Here is a 24,918-nt window from a genome sequence, read left to right as displayed (position 1 = left end):
GTGCATCAATTGGGGTGACCCCCTTGTGGTTATCTACTTACCACAATGCGCTCGGTTAAAGACAATTCAGTAAATCCTGCAGTGTAGTCACAACCTTCCCTGTCAGCCTGGATCCGCAATCATGTGGGAGCGATCTTTAATATGGTCCTTTTAAACATGTCCCGAGTTCCCTCAGAGGAAAGAAAGGCCATCCATAGTGAAGTACATTCCATATGAGTTTATTGTAACCAAAGAAAATTACTTACAAACGTAATAAAATACAGGCAGATAAGTCACGGCTCGGTGGTTCGCTGCTCCCGCAGCGTGCGCTTCACGTACGTCAGCTACAGAAGACGCCGTGATTGGACGGCAAAACGCGTCTAGCGATTGGCTGAGCGGACCTGACGTCACTTCCGGCCGGTGAAGCGCACGCTGCGGGAGCAGCGAACCACCGAGCCGCTCTGTGTCTTATGAACACAAAGAACATGGCTTGGGAGCGAGCTTGCAGCAGTGCCCCCATAGCAAGTGGCTTGCTATTTGAGGCATTGGCCAAGGAGGAGGAACCAGGAGAGCCAGCGGGGGATAAGAGTAGAAAAGGATTGGGGCTGTTCTGTGCAAAACCATTGCACAGAGCAGGTAAGTATGACTTGTTTGTTTTTTTTAAAACAAACCTTTAGAATCACTTTAACTTGAAAAAAATGTACCTGATGTTAGGCTGGCCATAAATAAATCGTGTTTTTTTTTTTTTTTTTCAACCAGCGGGTTGCACGAAAGAAAATTACTTGATTTCCCCCATCCACACAATCAATGTGGATAGGGGGATCCCTCCCACTGAGTCTTTGTTTTCTAACAGTGGGGAGACTTCCCCACCGTTAGAATACAGTGATTAGCACCACCGACTTCCAACAGGCTGGTTGTACACAAGTCGATCGATAGAGTACAAGCCTGCCCATATATGGATCAAAATCCAGCCCGTCCCTGCTGAACAGGCCACATTTTGATCCATGTATGGTCAGCTTAACGTTCACTTGAATTACTCTAAATGTGTTCAGGGACAGTTCAGAATCTATTACCTTTAGGCTGGGTTCACATATGTGTGAATTGGATGTGGTTTTCACCGCATCCAATTCGCATGACAGGCAAGTGAGACCGCCTCTCAAGTGAGCCGGTTCACACGGGCGGCAGCAGGGCGGATTGCAAAAGTCCAGTGTGTTTTTGGGTCCAGTTTAGGTGCAAATTCAGGTAAAATTTAGGACCTGAACCAGTGAACAGAAACGCACTGGCCCCCAGGCATGAAACTGCAGCCACACATATGTGAACCCAGCCTTATTTTGAGAAAAAAATGTAATTTCCTCTTCCAACTCCCATTTTTAATTTCCTGCTTATTCATCCTGTCTTTTATACTGGTCTTACCTAATTTTGAAATCCTAGAAGGGAATGACATATTTAGTGTAAAGCTTTTCGTGGAAAGAATTAGATTATGTTTTGTTCTGTCCTTGACAGCAAAGTCCTTGCCATTTCTACTAACTGCTTCTATCATGCAGTGATCATTTCTGTTCTTGTATCTAGAGTCACCGTTAGTCTCTGCAAATGTTCAATATCGAACTCATTCTTTAGAGAGAAGGCTGATCTGAAATTGCAGCTATAAACTAGTCATTTTTTTTCACCCTCCTGAAGTAAATGCATGTATTATATTTAACTTTCTAATGTCAAGAAGAGGGAAAAACTTAACCGCAATTTGGTAAGATTTGGTCTGCATGGATAGACTGCTTTGTTGCAGGTGCTGACCCTCCTTTTTAGCCTTGACGCAGTTGAGACTACCTGCTGGCCTTTCCTAGTTTTTATGATTCAGGCTCCTACCCTGTTTCATTTATTGCCTAACCCTGTCCCCCCCTCCTTTCGTTCATGATTCCTCCCCCCCCCCACCACCTTCTCTCCTCCCTCTTCCAGCTTCCTTCCCCCACTGTTCCATTCTCCCCCCTTCTCCACTGTCTTGTTGACCTCTCTTGGGATTTTTTCCCCTTCTCTTGAGATATTGAGGAGCCCTGCTATCTCTCTCCCTTTTAGAGGTTGGGCGATTACTGGTTTATCCTATATTGCAACTATGTATTATGTCTACCTATTCCTGTACTTATTCTGTATATGTTTGACTATTGTTTGATGGTGCCTACGTTGTCTCTGTACTTTGACTCTGTAGCTTTTGTACTTTCTTGATATTTGACTACTTGACTGCTACATACCTTGTTAATTTTTCTGGAAGATTTTAATAATGTTCTTTGGTTAAAAAAAATTCAATCAGACCCTTGCCTTATGTTGTTGTTGTTTGTAGTGCTAAAGAAGTTTGTTCAGTTAAATTGTACCGTGTTTTCAGCATTGGGGACTGCTACATTGAGGCCTTCCTACCACTGTTGCTGACTGTGTCCCCCCCCCTCAACCTTGGGTTTTGAGACTTTTACCTTAGGGTGTTCCTACTCCCACTTTTTTTGTCCATGGTGTAAAAGAAAAAAAATTCAATTCAATAGGGAAATTGGCATACACCTCACCCCCATTCTATATTCTGGAGCAGGCAGGAACTGGAGCACAAAGATCTCATCAAAAGTCCCAGTGAGATGTAAAAAACTGGTCTTTAAAGCAGAACTCCAGGGATTAACCTAATTAACCTTTTGTAGTGGGTTCACCTTTCACAGTTTACACCACAATGGTGCGGAAGAGGAGCATTCTGTGTGCATTTCCTGCACCGCATTCGAAAGGCACTGCCTTTGTGACATATTGTGGGAGCCAGTACATTAATGGCACCCCAAATGCATATCGCAAATGCAGAATGTTTGCAGGCACCAGATTGCATGGTACTGCAGTACCATGTGATTTGGTGCAGCATGTTTTATAAAAGTAGCGCATTTTGGTGCGATTTGCAGGCCATTTAATTGCATAGGCTGCAAAATTCCACTGCAGGGGAACATGGAGGAATCACACAGGAACATAGATACTGGTGTGAATCGCCCTTATTCCCTGTTCAACCAGCAGCCAGTGCTTTCCTCTGCTCTCCAATGCATGGGGTTGTGGGCAAGGCCCCCAGCATCCTTATGTACAATGCAGGACTGTCCCTCCTGCAATTTACATGGTGGTCTCTGAGATGTCACGATCTGTTGAGCAACAAAGAGAAGCGGCTTTGAGGACCAGTCATGCAGTGGGAAGGAAGCCTGCACGAGTAAGCATTAAGGTACAGTAATTCTACCTCTCTACCCTTAGACAAAGTAAGCATTTAACTGTTGGTGGAGGCGGAGCACTGCAAGGGTAACATATGTTCTCCCTGAAGCTATGCTTTGAAGAGTATGTGATGCTGTCCCATGAGTCACCTGGTCCTCAGCCAAGGGGTCCCAGGATCTCTATTCCTCTTGGGGTGCCTTCCCCATGTATACTGAATGTTCCTTTCCTCAGTATAGCTGTCTCAAGGGACTCAGATGAGGCATGGGTCTGGTGGAGGAGAAGCTGGATGTCTGACATGGATGCATTTCACTGACTTTCAACACAGGCTTTCTCTATCGCTCATTGACAGACGTAGTCGTCTTGATTCTGAAGAGCTGGGTTATGTTGTCTCCGCAGGAGTAGGACTAGGCAGAAAGACAAAACGTTCTGGCTCCACCTTAGGGGCAGTCCCTGAGGGTATATCCTCCCTCTCTCTGCTACAGGGAATCAGTTTTTTTCTGTCTAGTCAGGAGTAAGGACCTAAGTTCCTTGCTGGGATCTTTTGGTCCTGGCAAGACTTTTTTTCTTTAAGAAAAATACATTTTTTAGGTAGTTTTCTTCAGTGTTTTTTTCCTGTGAGATCTTCAAGCAAAAATGCCGGACTGGGCGACACTTGTGGTCACCCCAGCCGGCCTACGAGCGCGCGCAGACCATGGCATTGCGCTTGGTCGGCCGCGACATATTCAAGTAAGTATGCGGGGCCGGGCGACGGGCTGGATGTTGAGATCCAGTGGTCACCCCGGTTTCTGCCTACGAGCGCGTGCAGACCAGAGCTCCGCGCTGGGTCGGCCGCGACGGAGTCCCAGTGAAGGGACTGACTTTGCTAGTTAAAAGTCTCGCTTGGACGCCAGGTACCAGAGAGTCGAGGCGTCCACAAACCCCCACCCCGGTGGAGAGGGTATTGTGAAGAGAGGGTGCCTGTCGGTTCGGTATGGTGAGTAAACGTTCCCTTTTTTTCCTCGTTATGAGGCAGTATGTATTATGGGCCCCTCCATATATGGTCAGTATATATCTGATACTTACATGTCCCCCTTGTAATACAGCATGTGTTTGTGGGAAGTGGACTTGGTTTAAGAGCTAACACTCTACCCAGCAGACTGTAACATTACAGCAGACATAGGAGGTATAATCCTACCTTATGTGTAGTGTATCTCTGTAGATCCATATATCACCTCTTAGCAGAGTGCAGGTGGATGTGCTGGGAAGACGATTTTGGCGGTCCGCCGCCATTTTGCCGTAGACCGAATGCATGTATGTCCTCAGGTCACGCCGGCCGCCATGTTTTTGGAGTCTTATGTCTCTTCTATGGGGGCGGCCATGTTTTGTGAGCCCAGCTACCTCGTGGAGGGCTGGGAACGCCGGAAGGCGTACACAGGGGGCGGAGCCACGCCTTCTACCCGGGAAAAAGCAAACAGCTCCTTCCAGTCTGTGTAAGACAGACGCTGACTGCAGTTGGGTGGAAACTGCACTGCATCGGTTGGTGAGCCTTGGGGGTCCCTCTCTCTCTCTCTCTGGGATCGAGAAGCAGGTACTCTGAGGGGCGCTATTGCGCTAGGGGGAGACACACAAAAAAAAAAAAAAAAGAGAAAAAGTTTTTTAATTTGCTGGCAAAGGTGTCCTGTATTAACATGGACCCTGCCACTCATGTATCTCCTCCGGATCCCCTCGAGGGGTCTGCGAGATCCTCCAGCACCCCATTGACAATTGAATCATTGTCAGCTATTATGGAAACTTTTGTGTCCCGGGTGGAAGTGGCTTGTCAGGGACAGGGCGCAAGAAAGCGACCCCCGCCTAACCCCTTATTATCTGAAACCTCGGATTCAGACTCTGAGCCTATTTCTGCAGTTGCAGGTACTTCATCTGGGATTGGTGTCTCGGGTCCTGTCTCTTCAGACAGTGAGGAGGATGTTTCGGCATCCGCCATAGCCCGAGAGGAAGCGTTGGTAAACGCACTCATTTTATCTGTTCAAGAGACCTTAAGGTTACAGGGTATTCCATCGGAAATAGCTGAAACTGAAATCCCTTTTGGGACTAAAAAACGCATCAAAGTGGCGAAGGTTTTTCCATTGCCCAAATGTTTTGGCAATCCAATCGAAGAAGAATGGCGTCTGCCAAAACGCACTTTTACTATTTCTAAACGCATTGACAGGCGTTATCCGTTTGAGGAAACCCTTGTTAAGAAATGGACAGAACCACCTGTGGTGGATTCACCAATTGCTAGATTGAATAAAGCCACGGTTATTCCTTTAGAAGACGCTCCGTCTTTTAAAGATCCAGTGGATCGCAAGATAGAAGCTATGTCTCGCACCATGTTTTCCTTGATTGGATCAGCTTTCAGACCTATAATAGCTATTGGTCTGGTTTCGCAGGCTGTAACTGAATGGACCAAGTGGTTACGCCAGGACTTAGAAGAGGTCCCTCAGGCGGTATCAGATTTGTTGGAACAAATGATACAGGGGTTACAGTTTGTATGTGATGCGGCGTTAGACGCCACTCCATTAATGGCGCGAGCATCAGTCTCAGCAGTGGTTCTCAGGCGTACACTGTGGCTAAAAGGTTGGTTAGCCGACCAAGGTTCCAAAAAAGCATTGGCTAATATCCCCTTTTCAGGAGAGCGTCTATTTGGAGCCAACTTAGATGAGATCATTAAGGATCTCACCGGTGGAAAGAGCACCTTTTTACCGCAAAATTTTAAAGGTAGAGGAACTCGTCAAAGACGAGGGCCTTCTTTTTCTGCTCACAAGAGGTTTTTTTGTCCAGCGGGTGAAAAAACTAAGTCCTCCAAAGCTCCTGCAGGAGGCGTCAGGGGTCGTTGGTCGGGCAAGCAAAAGCCCGCCCCCTCCAGACCTGAAGATAAACCATCCAAAGCCTGAAGGTGCGCCCCCACCCATAACTGGGGTGGGGGGACGTCTTCGCCGGTTCCCGGATCCATGGCTTTCCAGAATCCCGGACAAATGGGTTTGCGAAGTCATAAGGTCAGGGTACAAGATCGAGTTTCGATCTCTCCCACCGGCGCGATTCTTCCCTTCCAATATCCGACTATCCTCAGATCGTTTAGAAGATCTGCGGAGAGCAGTCACAGATTTACTACAACAAGGAGTGGTAGTCCACGTTCCTTGGACAGAACGGTTTCAAGGGTTTTATTCAAACCTGTTTACAATACCCAGGAAAGAGGGCAAAGTGCGTCCAATTCTGGACTTAAGAGCACTCAATTCTTTCGTCAACATAAGAAGATTCAGAATGGAGTCCATTCGCACGGTAGCAGCCTTCCTGCATCCAGGGGATGTCCTAGCGTCCATAGACATCAAGGACGCCTATCTTCACATTCCCATTTTCGCAGGACATCAGCGTTTTCTACGCTTTTCCGTAGAGGAGAACCACTATCAGTTTGTGGCGTTACCTTTCGGTCTCGCCACGGCTCCGCGGGTCTTCACAAAGGTGTTAGCCCCAATGTTGGCACTTCTGCGCCAAAGAGGTATATCGATCCTTGGTTACCTAGACGATCTTCTGCTTCATGCAGAGTCTCCTCAGACCTTGCTACAAAACATAGAAATTACTATGATTTCTTTACAGGAATTCGGGTGGCTGGTGAACCAGCAAAAGTCATTTCTGGTTCCCACCCAGAGGCTCGAATATCTGGGTCTAATCCTAGACACAGTCAGGACAAGAGTTTTTCTTCCGGTAGGGAAACTCCGAAAGATTCAATCAGCAGTCCAGTTGTTACTGTCCAACAACTGGTCTTCCCTTCGGACTTGCATGAGGGTTCTGGGGTTGATGGTGGCTTCATTCGAAGCAGTCCCATTTGCCCAGTCCCATACCCGAATTCTTCAGCAAGAGATTCTTCTCAGATGGAATCGGAATCCGGAATCCCTGGACAATCAGATACGATTGAGCAAACAGACCAGAGAGTCTCTGGTTTGGTGGCTTCGGTCTCCAATGCTCAGCCAGGGAAAGTCATTTCTGCCAATATATTGGACGATAGTGACCACGGATGCCAGTCTATCCGGATGGGGAGGAATTCTCGGTCAGTTATCTGTCCAGGGACTTTGGTCCCCGGAAGAATCCAGGTTACCGATAAATGTATTGGAACTGAGAGCGATCAGACTTTGTCTGATTCACTGGACCGAGCAGCTCCAGGGCAGCCCGGTTCGGATCCAGTCGGACAATGCCACGGCCGTGGCTTATGTCAATCACCAGGGGGGCACCAAGAGTGTCCGAGCGGCCAAAGAAGTGGCTTGCATTCTTCGCTGGGCGGAACGATTTGTTCCAGCAATCTCTGCGGTGTTCATTCCGGGGGTGGAGAATTGGCAGGCAGATTATCTCAGCCGTCAGACCCTGGATCAGGGGGAATGGTCCCTCCATCCAGACGTTTTCCACCAGTTGTGCCTACGGTGGGGCACCCCGGATGTGGATCTGTTGGCATCACGATTCAACAGGAAAGTTCAGAGATTCGTGGCTCGCTCCCGCGATCCTCTAGCAGAAACCGCAGACGCACTGATCGCCCCGTGGGGGCAATACCAGCTAATATATGCCTTCCCTCCTCTCGCGTTACTGCCAAGACTTCTTCGCAGGATAGAGGAGGAAGGAATCCCAGTAGTCCTGGTAGCTCCGGACTGGCCTCGTCGAGCTTGGTACGCCGACATGGTCAGACTGGTGGCGGACGTCCCATGGAGACTTCCTCTCAGGGAGGATCTACTGTCTCAGGGACCGATCTTCCATCCTGCTTTACGATCGCTGGCTTTAACGGCCTGGCTATTGAGACCCAGGTGCTGAAGGACAAAGGTTTGTCAGCTTCAGTTATTCCTACTCTAGTTGAAGCAAGGAAAGCGACTTCCAGAAAGATTTATCATCGCACATGGAAGTCCTACATTGCATGGTGTGAACCTTTGGGGTTCCGTCCTCGGTCTTATTTGATTAGTCGAATATTGGCTTTTCTGCAACAAGGGGTTGAGCAGAAACTGGCCTTGAGTACTATCAAGGGTCAGGTCTCAGCATTAGCCATCTTCTTTCAGAAGCCTTTGGCTACTCATTCCTTGGTGCGGAACTTCATCCAGGGGGTGCGACATCTGGCTCCGCCAGTGCACGCGCCGTTACCCCCCTGGGATCTTAATTTAGTGTTGTCGGTTCTTCAGAAACCTCCCTTTGAAGATATTAGGGAGATTCCTCTACCCACGTTGTCCCAGAAGGTGGCCTTCTTGGTGGCTATTACTTCTGCACGCAGGGTGTCAGAACTGGCCGCATTATCTTGTCGTTCACCATATCTGGTGGTTCATAGAGATAAGGTGGTTCTTCGTCCGAATCCATCCTTCCTACCAAAAGTGGTTTCAGAATTTCATCTGAATGAAGAAATTGTATTACCTTCCCTGTGTCCTAAGCCCAGTCATCCTCGGGAGTTTGCTTTACACTCCTTGGATGTGGTCCGGGCGATCAGGGTATACTTGAAAACGACAGACTCGTTTCGCAAGACGGATTCACTTTTTGTGATCCCAGATGGACCCAAAGAGGGGTTGCCTGCATCTGCCGCGACCATTTCCAGATGGATCAGACAGACGGTAGTACAGGCTTATTCTATTAAGGGTCGGGAGCCCCCGTTCCCTGTTAAGGCGCACTCCACTCGGGCACTTAGTGCGTCATGGGCCTTTCGCCATCAGGCGTCAGTGGTCCAGGTGTGCAAGGCGGCTACCTGGTCGTCGGTGCATACCTTTACTAAACATTATAAAGTTGATGTAATGGCATCGTCTGATGCCTCGTTTGGCCGCAAGGTTTTGCAGGCCGCAATTTGAGGAGACCAGTGGTCTACCTCGAGGGTTTTTTCCGTTGGAAAATTTTTCTTTAGTCTCATTCTTTGTTTATAATGAGCCTTTAAAACTTCTAGTTTGGCACCAGTTGGGCCTTCTAGATTGGATTTGATTTTGTCAATCCCACCCCTCATTTGTGGCACTGCTTCTGGATGTCCCAGCTCTTGAGAATCAAGAAGACTACGTCTGTCAATGAGCGATAGAGAAAAATGGATTTTTGTAAGATCTTACCGTAAAATCCTTTTCTCTTAAGCTCATTGACAGACGTAGTACCCGCCCCTCTATCATTGAGTTGGGTTGGGTTAAATTCTCTGTAGCAGAGAGAGGGAGGATATACCCTCAGGGACTGCCCCTAAGGTGGAGCCAGAACGTTTTGTCTTTCTGCCTAGTCCTACTCCTGCGGAGACAACATAACCCAGCTCTTGAGAATCAAGAAGACTACGTCTGTCAATGAGCTTAAGAGAAAAGGATTTTACGGTAAGATCTTACAAAAATCCATTTTTGTCAGGACAGCAGCACAACACTCATACACTGCTTAAATCCAATTATAGGAGCTAGACATCGGCCCTTGACAGTGCAATCGGCATGTGCTAAGATGGAGTGATCTGCTCTGACGTGATATATTAAATCTTTATTCGTCATATACTAACCATTCTTGCTTTCCAAGGCTGTTTTGCCATGCTACTCTGCTAAGCTCTTGCTCTGTGCATTTAATAGTGGGCTAAATCTCCAAAAGTCATGATAGCTGCCTCAAGGCGGAATTCACAATGTTACCTGTCGGAGAAAGTGTGGCTCCAATGAAGATGAACTCCCACAAACCTTGCGGCTCAACACTCTATAGGTCGAAATCTCATTAATCTATGCCATATAATTACCCTTTTATCAGATAATGGTTTGCATTATTGCCACTCACTCAGGATGTTTTTTCTAGTTTAAGTAATGGTGTCACAGGATCTTTGAGGAAGGGGGGCTTGGAGTGAGTGGTCCAGATGCAAATTAGTGTTATCTGGTGACAACTTTGTCATTTGTAAATTTGATAGAAGGTAATACATTTTCATTTAATATTTTCCTATATTTTTGCTGGTAAATAAATGTGCATGCTATACCACATTTGTTCTGATTTGTAACCTCTGGTATTTGGCCCATCTGGGTCTTGTTGGTCCCTGTACTCAATCCACTCCATCAGGCATGGAAATGAGCTGCTAGGCATGAGTACTAAACCATGGTTCACATTCTTCACCATACCTGGAGGCAGTTAGACATCGGCCCTTGACAGTGCAATCAGCATAATTGTGTGCTAAAATGGAGTGATCTGCTCAGACGTGATATTCTGAATTTTCATTCCCCATATCCTAACCATCTTTGCTTTCCATAGCAGCAAGATGAGCTGTACCGCTTTGAGGCAAATTAACAGGTTTGCCAAGCATGCTTCGCTGTTTAGCCTTGCTACTCTGCTAAACTCTTACTACACGTGCTCTGTGCATTCAATAGTAAATCTCTAAAAGTCATGACAGCTGTCTCAAGGCGGAATTCACAATGTTACCTATTGGAGAAAGTGTGGCTCCAATAAAGATGAACTCCCACGAGCACTGCGGCTCAACACAGGGGGGGGGGGGGGACTCTTTGGGTGAAAACCTCATTAATCTATGCCATACAATTACCCTTTGATAATGGCTGGTATTACTGCTATTCACTCAGGATTTTTTTCTGGTTTGAGTAATGGTGTCACAGGGTCTTTGGGGGAGGGAGGCTTGGTGTGAGTGGTCCATATACAAATTAGGGTTCTCTGGTGACCACTTCGGAATTTGATGGAAGGTAATATGTTTTCATTTTAATAGTTTTTCTATATTTTTTGCTGTTTAAATTGACATACTATACCACATTTGTTCCAATTTGTAACCTCTAGTATGTGGGCCATCTAGGGGCCCTGTTGGACCCTGTACTCACGCCACTCCATTATTCTGCCATCATAATTCTATATAAAGTTACCTAACGGACCCTACAGGTGGTAGTTCTTAGGCATGGAAATTAGATGCTAGGCCTAAGTACTAAACCATGGGAGGAGGTCACATTTTGCACCATACCTGGTGGCAACAGGTATTATGTAGCAATTCTGACAGAGTGGAGTGGGAAGGGACCACGGGGAAGGTTAGTATATTAGTATAAGTGGGTTAGGAGCTGGTGGTATGTGGATCTTTGTTAGGAGACAAGATGTGACTGATGAATAACAATGACTAATAGGCATATTGTGGCGAAATATTTGCTTTAGATGGAATTTTTAAAAATGAAGTAATTTTGTCCTTTGTTTTATAGACTTTGGCAGAAGGTTGTCTTGGTTTGCGAAGGGATAGATACCATTTCTACAATTACTTTCAATGATATTCCTGTTATGAAAACTCAAAACATGTTCAACAGATATGTGAGTGGGTAGTTTTAGGTGCATTTCATGTTGTGTTAAAGTTTGCTTGTTTTTTTTTTGTTCTGTATAGATAAATTGATGTGATTTAACCAAGATGCAACACTTCCAATCACATAAGAAAGACACAAAAGAAAGGAAGCCACTTTCCAATAAAAACCTTATGTACACTACAGTGTTAATTTTGTAGACTAAAACCGACTAAAATGTTTTCGTCGACTAAATTAACACAATTTTAGTCAACTAAAATACGACTAAAACTAAAACAATTCAGATGACTAAAATACGACTAAAACTAAAATGGCATTTTACTCAAAAGACTATAACTAAAACTAAATCGAAATTTGCTGCCAAAATTAACACTGGTGCATGCTCAAAGCTAAATACCATAAATTTTTCACTCCAGGACCAGCAGTAGTGTATAATGAGTTTGGAAATTATAGAGAAATGCTTAAATAATGCATTACAAATTACAATTGAACTACACCCATTCGATTATAGGTGACTAAAATGAGTTTTAGTCGACTAAAATGTACTGGAGTTTTAGTCGACTAAATACGACTAAAACTAAAACACTTACAGAAGACTAAAATGGGACTAAAACTAAAATGCCATTTTAGTCCTAAGACTAAGACTAAAACTAAATTGAAATTTGCTGCCAAAATTAACACTGGTACACTAAGGGAAAAAAGTATTTAATCCCCTGTGGATTTTGTTTGTTTGCCCACTGTCAAAGAAATGATCAGTCTACAATTTAATGGTAGGTTTATTTTAACAGTGACAGAATAACAACAAAAAAAGTTAAATTGATTTGCATTTTTTGAGTGACCCCTTCACAAAACATGACTTAGTACTTGGTGGCAAAACCCTTGTTGGCAATCAGAGGTCAGACATTTCTTGTAGTTGGCCATCAGGTTTGCACACATCTCAGGAGGGATTCTGTCCCACTTCTCTTTGCAGAATCTCTCCAAGTCATTAAGGTTTCAAGGCTGACGTTTGATAACTTGAACCTTCAGCTCCCTCCATGTATTTTCTATGGGATTAAGGTCTGGTGACTGGCCAGGACCTTAATGTGCTTCTTCTTGAGCCACTCCTGTGTTGCCTTGGCCGTGTGTTTTGGGTCATTGTCATGCTGGAATACTCATCCACGACCCATTTTCAATGCCCTGGCTGAAGGAAGGAGGTTCTCACTCAAGATTTGATGGTACATGGCCCCATCTATTGCCCCTTTGATGCAGTGAAGTTGTCCTGTCCCCTTAGCAGAAAAACACTCCCAAAAGCATACAGTTTCAACCTCCATGTTTGATGGTGGGGATGGTGTACTTGGGGGCTTAGGCAGCATTCCTCTTCCTCCTCCAAACACAGCTAGTTGAGTTGATTCCAAAGAGCTTGATTTTGGTCTCATCTGGCCACAGCACTTTCACTCCGTTCTCCTCTGAATCATTCAGATGTTTTCATCAGCAAACTTCAGTTGGGCCTGTACATGTTCTTTCTTGAGCAGGGGGGCCTTGCGGGGGCTGCAGGATTTCAGTCCTTCAGGGCGTAGTGTGTTAACAATTGTTTTCTTGGTGACTATGGTCCCCGCTGCCTTGAGATCATTGAAAAGGTTCTCCCGTGTAGTTCTGGGCTGATTCCTCACCGTTCTCATGATCATTGAAACTCCACGAGGTGAGTTCTTGCATTGAGCCCCAGACTGAGGGAGATTGACAGTTATGTGTTTCTTCCATTTGCAAAAATTAAACACACCAACTTGGCAATGGTCTTGTATCCCATTCCAGCATTGTGTAGGTATACAATCTTGTCCCTGAGATCCTTGCACAGCTCTTTGGTCTAAAGCCTAGTACACACGCAACAATTTTCAGCCGACCGGTCGTCCGTCTTTTGTCCAGAGTTGTGTTTTGTTGGTTGGAATGTGCCTAGACTGCACACGAGTTTTCTCACCCGATAAAATTCTACTTCAGAAGTGATGTCATGTGTTGGTTTGCTTTCTTTGTGTTCTTTCTTCTCTGAGCATGCCCAGACTTGCTCATAAGATTTTTACCTGTCGAAATCTGTACTGACTGCACGAAAATCGGCAGTGTTTTGACGGCGGACAAAAATTTTATAGCCTGCACACCAGATTTTTTTCGGCCGAAAAGTCGGAGTCGGTTGTCGGAAGCATCATACTAACAAGCCGAAAATCGTCGGATCGGTCGTCGGACGAAAATTCCCTGCCAATTTTCGATGCGTGTGTATGGGGCTTAAGGCTGGATACACACTATACAACTTTTGTTGTTAGATTTCCTTTAGATTTACCTTCAACTATGTAGTGCAAGGGCCTGCCTGATTGCATACAAATTGAAAGTGTTTAGGTTTGACCTCATATTATATGGTTTTGGTAAATCTAAAGGAAAAAATCTAAAGACAATTGTATAGTGTGTATCCAGCTTTACCTATTGGTGGAGAGATTGGAGGCTGATTGATTGTTTCTGTGGACAGGTGTCTTTTATACAGGTAACAAGCTGAGATTAGGAGCACTCCCTTTTTAAGAGAATGTTCCTAATCTCAGCTTGTTACCTGTAAAGAAGACACCTGGGAGCCAGAAATCTTGCTGATTGATATGGGATCAAATACTTATTTCACTCATTAAAATGCAAATCAATTTATAACTTTTTTTTTTTTAATACGTTTTTTCTGGTTTTTGTTTTTTTTTTATTCTATCTCTCACTGTTAAAATAAACCTACCATTAAAATTCTAGACTGATTTTTTTTTTTTCAGTGGGCAAATGTACAAAATAAGCAGGGGATCAAAAAATGTTTCCCTCACTGTATATTTATTGAAGTATTTCACAAAGTTATTATTGAAGTATTCCAGTCTCTACAAATAAGTTCTGATGCAATGAAAGGCATTAATGAGAGGGGCTTCCTCTCTTTTGTGTTTGGTAACGGACTCTATAAAGCGGCCAGCGATCACTGGAAGCTTTCACCCATTTTCATAGGAGTAAAGGGGTTTTAAGCCTGCAGCTGGACTGGACATTTTTGCTATACAATGTGTCATCCACCATATTGGGTGTGATGATTCATTCACTGTCCATTGTTTTTACCAGTTTGTGATATTGAATATGACGGATTTATATCTGTAACCAAGCTCGTATTTTACTTCAGGATTCTCATTATGAATATTTTAATATTTCTATAATAAAGATGAATATTTTTACAAATTCCTAGCCTATTTAATTTGCTGCCTGAAAACCCCAGGAGCCTTTTCCTTTTTTCTTCCACATACCATTGGGGTGTGCAGCCTTCTTCCAACCATGTGGTGTTCTCTTCCCATTTACAATGTGTAAACACTGGCTAAAGGTTTCTTACAAAAAAAAAAAAAGTCAAAGTTTAAAGTGTATTTCCGCTTTTGGCAGTCAAAATGAGGATAACAATTACTTTATATTTGTTGCATGTTTCCATTCACATATCATAATTTTAAAGACCTATTTAAAAAATGCTGCTTACTTTTTAAATGCTCTTTGCATTGATGCCTCTTGGCATCACTTTTCCTGTAGATATTTGAGGGGGGCTGGGGAGTTAATGTTTTACAATAATTAACTGTACTTGTCTGTACTGTGCTGTCAGACCTCATTATCAGCTGTAAACTGGATTTTAACATTGTTTGTCCTGACAAAGGGCTAAAGATCTAGAAACCAGACTTTTCCATTGTATGTTAGGCTCAGTTCAGTTTGCTTTTGATCCATTTCTGCAGTGCTTTTTTGTTGTGGGTTTTGCACACACATTTTTGCCCCGATTCGCGTTTTTTGCATTTTTTTTATGCTACTTTTTTCTTTGCCCAGTTTGTTGTTGGGCAGATTAAAAAAAAAAACACAAAATCGCAGCCAAAATGCACTAAATGCTTTTCTGTAGCTTCTCTATTAAAAGTCTATCTAAAGCCTATTAAATCGAAAAAAGCTAAAAAAAAAAAAAAGCACCATTTTGCTTAAAAGAAGAACTCCAGGGATTAACCTGACCCTTTCCAAAAACGCAGTTGTGGGAAAAAAGCCTAGATGTGAACGTGATTAATAATTGAAAAGATCTGGCGCCTAAGGATTTTAGAGGTGAATATGATCAAGACTAATGAGGGAACACAAAGAAATGCTGCTGATCTGCTGTAGGTATACTACATGTGAATTAAAGGGTAAAATATTCAGCGCAAAACATTGTAATTCCACAATACAAAAAAAAATGCTGTGGTATAGTCGGTGATGCTAAAAACTGTGTATGGGGTGCTAATAATGGTAAATGAAAAATGAATAAATATGTTGAATGTGCAAAAATGCAAATAAATACTAATGGAGTGCAATCAATACAAAAAGTATAAATAAATCAATTCTCAAAGATTAATCAATCGATAGTCCATGTAGCTACCGCCCCGGGAAGACGTCGAATGACGAAACTAGTAGGGCGGGGCTAGGACGCTGAAAAGAGACTACACAGAGACAGTCCACGCTCGGGGCTTGGATTCTGACAGCCGGAGCGGAGGATTTTTTAAAACAACCAAGATTCCTAGTGTCGGGTAGACACTATAACATGTGAGTGTAAACTTCTTTTTTTTTTCTCTTTTAATAAAGCATTCGTACAGAATTACACAATTTTGGGCAATTTCTTTCTCCTCATATATTCGATCTCTTCCGTTTCATTTGGAGTGTAAGAGAGATAGGAGGATTTGACCAACAAGCTGGGTTTTGTTTGATGCGCGTGTCTGATGGTCTATAATTTTGATCAGCTCCACATCTGCTGAGTCAAGTTTAGTGGAAACAGTGGAGCACAGTTGTTGGGATTTCCTCACGTGTGGACACTAAGAAGACATATTGATCATTGGACTCAAGCACTGTTTGCACTTTTTGTCACTTTGGGACTTTTTCACATGGACTATTGATTGATTAATCTTATGAGTATTGATTTATTTATTTACTTATACAGTTCATTGCACATACCAATCCATTTTCATTAGGACATTGATTGTCCTTGGTTTATATATTTTAGTAATGAGTTTATTGCACTAGCACTTTTTTGGATTTAAAATTTAGTAATGAGTTCTTTGCACTAGCACCTTTTGGATTTAACTGCAATTTCACAAAACTATCTTTTGCCGGAACACTGAGTGATTTGGTCCTGACATTTAGATAGTTTGTACATTGCACTTTTTGTATTGCTTGCACTCCATTAGTATTTATTTGCATTAGTATTTATTTGCATTTTTACACATTCAACGTATATATTTATTTGTTTTTCATTAACCATTTATAGCACCCCATATACAGTTTTTAGCATCACCGACTGTACCACGGCATTTTTTCCTTGTGTTGTGGAATTACAATGTTTTGCGCTGATAAATGTGAGCGTGTCTAATAGGAAACCATGTTGAATGAACTGTAGTCCGTTTCTGCATAGGTGTGAACCAGACTTGGGGAGTGTAAAATCTGGTGCAGCTCTGCATGGTAGCCAATCCGCTTCTAACTTCAGCTTGTGCAATTAAACTTTGAAAAAAAAAACAGAAGCTGATTGGTTTCATTGCAGATAACTGTAACTTTGTCAGCATCCTAGTCTAACCAAACCTGTATTGGATTCGCTTGTTAAAATACCACTTTGACCATTTTCTTCTGGATAATTATTTTTTTACTGTTAATTAATTTTATTTTGTCTTGTTTTATAATCTCTGCTTATGCTACAAATTGTGCTTTAAATACCACAATACCTCCATCACCAAAGCATTACTTTATTTTCACAGACAATTGATATCACCAAATATATTTTAGAGGAAAATTATATTGAGATTAAACTTGAGTCTCCTGTAGAGTGGGCACAAGAGAAAAGCATAAATCGTTCTTATATTATACCTCCTAATTGTCCTCCAGATGTACAGAAAGGAGAATGTCATGTTAACTTCATAAGGAAGGTAAGTGAAAAGTGTTACCTTGTAAGCAACAAATATTTATTCTACTTTGTCTATCCCTGAATTAAGATAATCTGTTATCACTAACAAACACCTATTCTGATCTAAAAGATGTTACATAGTTAGAGTAAAATTGCAAAGATGATACATTACATTACCTAGAAGTTCTGTCCGTCTACTTAAAGAGGAGTTCCAGCCTGTCAAAAAAATAAATTAAATATCAAATATTGTAGTTGCAAACTTTTAATATAAGGACACTTATCTGTCCAGGGATCCTGCCATGTTGTCACCCCCTAGCCGATTCCTCTTTCGGCTGCGGGTGCAGGCGCCAGCATCTTCACTAAGGGAAAAAAGAAAGTGAAGTCTTAAGGCCCGTACACACGAGTCGAAAATTCGGCTGGGAATTTTCGTCTGACGACCGATCTGCTGATTTTCGGCTTGTTAGTATGGGGCTTCCGACAACCGACTCCGACTTTTCGGCCGAAAAAAATTCTGGTGTGCAGACTATATAATTTTTGTAGACCGTCAAAACCCGTCCGATTTTCGTCTCATTAGTACAGATTTCGATAGGGAAAAGTCTTATGAGCAATACTAGGCATGCTCAGAGATGAAAGAACACATAGGAAGCAATCCAACACATGACATCACTTCTGAAGTAGAATTCTGTCGTGCAGGAAAATTCGTGTGCAGTCTAGGCACATTCCAACCAACAGACACCACTCTGGACAAAAGACGGATGACCGGTCGGCGGAAATTCGTTGCGTGTGTACGAGGCTTTACAGCTTGTTTCCTACTGCGCATGTGCGAGTCGCGCTGCACTTTCTGAATGGTCCTGCTGTCTTCTGGGACCTGTGTGTCTCCATTTCAGCCCCCCATGACTTAATGAGGGTGTTTGAATGCAAAATATTACCCCTATAAACTATTGTAGAGTTCTATACGTGGAACCTTTTCCCATAAGCAGGAATTTTTCTTTTATAACCCCATTACCATACCTACTGCGGGCGATCCTGTTCCACTGGTTTTTATGGCATTTCGCAGTGACCAGATGGCTTATTATTAACCAAGCAGAGTGGCTATCCAGAAATGTCTGATATGAATATGGAAAAATTTGCACTGTCCAACAGCAACTTAAGGTATTTTTTATTTATTTTTTCACAATTTTTAAGCATTAGTTTGTAAACTTCAAAATTTCTATTTAAAATCAAAAAAATCAAAACAAAGGGCGGACTTTATTAGCACACCAAAAAGTGATATTCATGAAATCATGAAGTTATCAAAAAACAAGTTCCAATCCTCACAAAAATACTAAAAAGCAACACCCCAATCCATAGATGTTTTAACATATTGTTCTGGTCTCACCCAACTCTTCAACCTCTGCAGCAATGCTGGCAGCACTCATACGTCTATTTCCCAAAGACAACCTCTGGATATGACGCTGCGCATGTGCACTCAACTTCTTTGGTCGATATTGACAAGGCCATTTCTGAGTTGAACCTGTCCTGTTAAATCGCTGTATGGTCTTAGCCACCATGCTGCAGCTCAGTTTCAGGGTCTTGGCAATCTTCTTATAGCCTAGGCCATCTTTATGTAGAGCAACAATTCTTTTTTTCACATCCTCAGAGAGTTCTTTGCCATGAGGTGCCATGTTGCACTTCCAGTGACCAGTATGAGAGAGTGAGAGCAATAACCCCAAATTTAACACACCTGCTCCCCATTCACACCTGAGACCTTGTAACCCTAGCGAATCACATGACCCCGGGGAGGGGTTTACTCACTTTTGTTGCCAGCGATTTGGACTTTAATGGCTGTGTGTTTTGTTATTTTGAGGGGACTGCAAATTTACATACTGTATCTATCTCACAAAAGTGAGTAGACCCCTAACATTTTTGTAAATATTTTATTATATCTTTTCATGTGACAACACTGACGAAATTCCATTTTGCTACAATGTAAAGTAGTGAGTAAATTTGCTGTCCCCTCCAAAATAATTAAACACACAGCCATTAATGTCTAAACCGCTGTCAACAAAAGTGAGTACAAGAATAGACTGTTGAGTTTCAGAAGAAAGTTCTCTTTCTGGCCACTTTGAGAGAATAATTGAACCCACAAATGCTGATGCTTCTGAGAAGCCGCTCGGCTGTCATTCCAAGGAGCAGGAGGGGGCGTCCCCCCCCCCCCCACCCTTCCGCGGCTCGCCTGGGTTTCCCGTCCCACCGGGAGACCCAGGCATCCTTACCTTCACCGCCGCCGTCTGACCGGGTCTCCATTTCTTTTAATTCGGCGCCGCCAAGTACCCGGAATTGATGTCATGACATGACATCATTTCTGGGTACTGGCGGCGCTAAATTCAAAAACTTACAGCATTCAAAACAGCCAAACTTGGCATTTTGAATGCTTTTAAGTGCAGAGGAGGGGTTTGGGGCTTTTTAGGCTCTCAGATCCCTCCACCACAGTACCTGTAGACATTTAAAAAAAAAAAAAAAGTGTCTGAAAATATCGGCCGATACCGATGACCCAAAAATCGGTAGCGGCGGTAAAAAAACGATATTGGTCGATCACTATATGTGTGTATGTATGTATGTATATGTGTGTGTATATATATATATATATATATATATATATATATATATATATATATATATATATATATATATATATATATATATATATATATATAATAAACAAGCAAAAAATTGGGGGAGCAAACCCTGAACATGTATATCTAAAGCCGGTGCAGCTATGGACCAAGCAACATGTATATTAAAAAAGAATAGCGCAACCATGCAAAAGAAATGGCTATCAAATATGGAGACAATCCATAAATAAAAATGGGGGTTTAGTCCCACCATATGGCCATATCGTGCTCAAGCCCACCACTGCGTCAAAGTACCCCATTATCAGTGGGTCCTACACTATGTATATCTAAAGCCGGTGCAGCTATGGACCAAGCAACATGTATATTAAAAAAGAATAGCGCAACCATGCAAAAGAAATGGCTATCAAATATGGAGACAATCCATAAATAAAAATGGGGGTTTAGTCCCACCATATGGCCATATCGTGAATACATAATAAACAAGCAAAAATGGCCATATGGTGGGACTAAACCCCCATTTTTATTTATGGATTGTCTCCATATTTGATAGCCATTTCTTTTGCATGGTTGCGCTATTCTTTTTTAATATACATGTTGCTTGGTCCATAGCTGCACCGGCTTTAGATATACATGTTCAGGGTTTGCTCCCCCAATTTTTTGCTTGTTTATTATGTATTCGGTCTGACCAGACTTATGAGGTTGAGCATCCCATCCCCCACACACACCTGTACTCTATTGGTGTCCTCTATCAAGTAGATTTAGGAGGAGTCCCCTGCAGTGCATTAGCACACCTTCCCAGCAAGGAGTGTTGTCTCCAAGGGTAAGAGAGGCTGGATTCACCCCTTTTTTATGGATAGTGTAGGACCCACTGATAATGGGGTACTTTGACGCAGTGGTGGGCTTGAGCACGATATGGCCATATGGTGGGACCAAACCCCCATTTTTATTTATGGATTGTCTCCATATTTGATAGCCATTTCTTTTGCATGGTTGCGCTATTCTTTTTTAATATATATATATATATATATATATATATATATATATGTAGCACCCTACAAGGTAGGTGCTAGGTAAAGCCTAGTGGGCCTTGGCTGTCTAACAGCAGGGCCATGATTTCCAGCTGGGCTGTCATGTTTCCCAGGTGTGGCTGTTGAGACTGAGGAGTCTCCCCACTGTGCTCCATGAAAGGGTTCTCATTGGGCAGTGGAGGAGACCCAGCCAATCGCACACTCAGGCCTGTATTTACCCCAGAAAGGCAGATTCTGCTGCACAGCATTCTGGGAGTGGGTATAAGTTTGAGGGGAGCACATGACGCAGAACGGCTGTCTCTCCTCCTTTCAGAGGAATCGGGTTTCCCTGGCGGCTTGCCTGAGGGGATAGAAAGCTGAGCTGAGCAGCAGAGAGGATCCGGTGGGTAGGACCAGCGGAGCTGAGAGGGGTCCAGTTTTAGGAAAGCGTTCCCAGTTCATGAGTACTGCAAACTGCCCCCTGGGGGTCTGCCTAGGGAGAGAGGGGACCACTCCGGTGAAGGTCGTGGGGATCCAGGAGCTAGCCAGCCGGTGCAGGAGCAGATGTAAAGGGGGTGCCAGTGTTGGCCCTGAAGAGAAGCAGAGAGGGTGCCAGTGTGTGGACCCTGAAGTGAAGAGGGGGTGCCTAGTGAGAGGACCCTGAAGTGTAGAGGGGGTGCCTAGTGAGAGGACCCTGAAGTACAGAGGGGGTGCCAGCGGTTGGGCCCTGAATTGTTAAAGTGTACAGCGTGCAGTGTACAGTGTTGAGAGTTGCAGAAGCAGTATACAGAGGCTACCTCAGTCAGCAAGGACTGGAGGGAGCAGTGTTCGGGACTTTTGAGTTAACCAGAGTGTCAGAAGTCAAGTTCAAGTACAGTTCGGCAAGTCAGTGTTTTTCAAGCGCCAGCAAGTGTTGTTTGGCATTCAGCTGGCGCCAAGACAGCGCTGAAAGGCATTTTTCTTCAAGGTGTCCCATTTGTACCTAGTTGCGCCAGAGGAGTATCCCACTTCCCTGAGTGGGATACTCACGCGGCTCTGGCCAGTAATCCAGCCGGAGTCCGCAGACCCGGAAGGAAGACGGGCGAAGATAGATGCAGCCGCCAGCGGGGACAACGCGGGCTTCATTTGCAGGTAAGTGTCACATAATGTGGTAGTATGCGATGCATGCTAGCACATTATGCATTTACTGCTGAATGCATAATGTGCTAGCATGAGGAGTCTCGATTTCAGCCCGCAGCTGAAAACGAGACTCCTCAGACCAGGCAAAGTTTTTCCAATCTTCTATTGTCCAATTTTGGTGAGCCTGTGCGAATTGTAGCCTCAGTTTCCTGTTCTTAGCTAACAGGAGTGGCACCCGGTGTGGTCTATTGCTGCTTCAGCCCATCTGCTTCAAGGTTGGATGTGTTGTGCTTTCAAAGATGGTATTCTGCATACCTTGGTTGTAATGAGTGGTTATTTGAGTTACTGTTGCCTTATTGTCATCTTGAACCATTCTCTGACCAGTCTGCACATTCTCCTCTGACATCAACAAGGCATTTATTTTGTCCACACAACTGTATATTTTCTCTTTTTCGGACCATTCTCTGTAAACTCTGGAGATAGTTGTGTGTGAAAATCCCAGTAGATCAGCAGTTTTTTAAATACTCAGACCAGCCTGTCTTGCACCAACAACCATGCCATGTTCAAAGACACTTAAATTCCACTTTTTCCACACCTAGTTTTCTTCACCACATTTAGATGTCTAAATGCATTGAATTGCTGACATGTGATTGGCTGATCAGCAATCTGTGTTACCAAACAATTGAACAGGTGTACCTAATAAAGTGGCTGGTCCACCTGAAGCTAATTGTTGGATCTGTATAACACTATATCGGGCATATTGACCAAGGTATTGGGAGAGGCATCTGGGCCCTTATTCCCTTTTCCTCTTTCTTCCCCTCCGCCCTCCTTCTCCAATTTTCTGGCTCGCCCTTTACCTTCCCCTCCCTCCTTCCCTCATCCTGTCCCCCCCCCCCCATTACATCTGTCCCCATCCCCAGGTGCATTCTATCGACTGAGCCATCCTTTGTCTTACATATATTTTGGGCATAATTATTGTTTTCCTTGAATAAATGAATCTCCTGTTTTAATTTAATGTAAGATACACCAGGCATTGTACCATGTCCATATGTATGCTTTGATATTGTTCTACTTCTAATACCAATAAAGCACTCCTGTTTGTTTAAAAAAAAAAAAAAAGAAAGAAAAAAGGCTGGTGAGTGTATAAAAAAACATAAACAGCGCTGTGCAAATCAAATCTCAAATATTCTAGATTGGGATTACCAGATTATGTGCACTGTTTTTTATTGCGTTTTTAATGTTCTAGGCTCAGTGTTCATTCAGCTGGGACTGGGGCCCCTCTTTCCCCACTCAAGGTATCTGGAGAGATATTCGGATTGAAGCTTATAACCTTGTCAACATGGACTATATTTCCTACATGACCGTGTTTGGTAAGTTGTTTGCTTCACAGGAGGACAAATACCTACAGCAGCCCTCAAAAATTTCACTCGCCTGCTCGCATTTGATAGGTGGAAAAATGAGGAGGGCGAGTATGGACAGGGCTGTGCTGTACCGGGACTGTTTAGCTTACACGCTTGCAGCGCGGGCAATTCTATAAGCATTGTACAGCTGCCTAGGGCCGCCCCTCTCCATCTCCCACCTGCAGCATATCCCCGCCCCGCACAGGCTCGCAGCGCGAGGATTGCAATCAGAGTTTACTGGGTGCCTAGGACCACCCCTCTCCACCTCCCTCCTGCTGCATGTACCCCTCCAGGCACAAGCTCTTGCCGCACATTTAAGTAGTGGGGCGGTGCATACCTCTATAAGGCATGTCCTATGTGGGCAGGCTCAAACCTTCTCAGGCCGGCCACCCTGTGCACCAATGCCTGACCCCCGTGGCTACAGGAGAATGGTGAATATAACACTGTGCTGTGATGTGGAGGCATTCATATAATGGGGATTGAACAAGAGGTGTGCTGTGAGGAAGGTGGGGGGGGGGGTGGTTAATTGTAGGTATAGGTATAATGGATTGGGGGGGGGGTGAAATTTGAGGCATAGGTCTAAACCATACCTTTGCCTCCATCTCCACCCAAGCCCCTAATCCATTATACCTATGCCTCCAATTCCATTCCCCCCAATCTATTGTACCGTATGATAGTTGGGGGTGGGGGGGGGGTGGAATTGGAGGCATAGATATGATAGATTGGGGGAGGAGGGGGTGGAGATGGAGGCATAGGTTTGATGGATTAGGTGGGGGGGAGGGTGAAATTGGAGGCATAGGTATGATAGCTTGAGGAGGAGGTAGGTGGAATTGGAGGCATAGGTATGATGGATTGGGGGGAGGGGGTGGGATTAGAGGTATAGGTATGATAGATTGGGGGGGGGGTGGAATTGGAGGTATAGGTATGGTGAATTGGGGGGGGTGGAATTGGAGGCATAGGTATGACCGATTGGGGGAATATTGAAGGCATAGGTGCACTTGAATGGGGGGGGGGGGGGGCTGAATGGAGGCCTAGGTATAGATAGGCAGAGAGCCAGTGAGGCTGATCGGTAAGTTAAGCAAGAAATTTATTTTTTTGCATGCGTTACCCTTCCATGTGCTCCTTGCTGCAAAGGCCAGTTATAGGTGAGGGCAGTGGCCATTTGTTTGTAATGTTGAAATACTGGCGAGGGGATGCACTGGACACCTTTGCTGCCAAAGTGATATGTGCTGTGTGTTCAGTGCGCCCCTGTACCTTTTAAGGAGGTAAGCTCCCTATAGGCTCACTGGCCCTCTCTCTATCCATTATAATGCATGTGCTTCTATTGTGGAGGCTCTTAACATTTAGAGTTAGGGCCACACAAAATACTGGGGTGCCTTGACAGGGCTCTGTAGCTTACGCATGTATTTGCAAATGTGTGCAGACTAAACCCCTGTT

At 44.0% G+C, this 24,918-nt stretch overlaps 1 protein-coding gene across 1 annotated transcript in view; it reads left to right on the top strand.

Moving 5' to 3' along the window:
- MANBA (mannosidase beta) overlaps positions 1-24,918 on the top strand; it is a 75,466-nt gene that overhangs the window by 8,725 nt on the left and 41,823 nt on the right. Inside the window, exons 3-5 of the mRNA XM_082269333.1 lie at positions 11,337-11,442; positions 17,195-17,362; positions 23,328-23,451. Of these exons, the coding sequence (XP_082125459.1) occupies positions 11,337-11,442; positions 17,195-17,362; positions 23,328-23,451 (398 nt within the window). The remainder of the gene's footprint in view (positions 1-11,336; positions 11,443-17,194; positions 17,363-23,327; positions 23,452-24,918) is intronic.

Source organism: Pelophylax lessonae (assembly GCF_965119305.1).
Source record: "Pelophylax lessonae genome assembly, chromosome: 1".
Lineage (NCBI taxonomy): Eukaryota > Metazoa > Chordata > Amphibia > Anura > Ranidae > Pelophylax > Pelophylax lessonae.
This window is presented reverse-complemented; position numbering and strand designations above follow the sequence as displayed.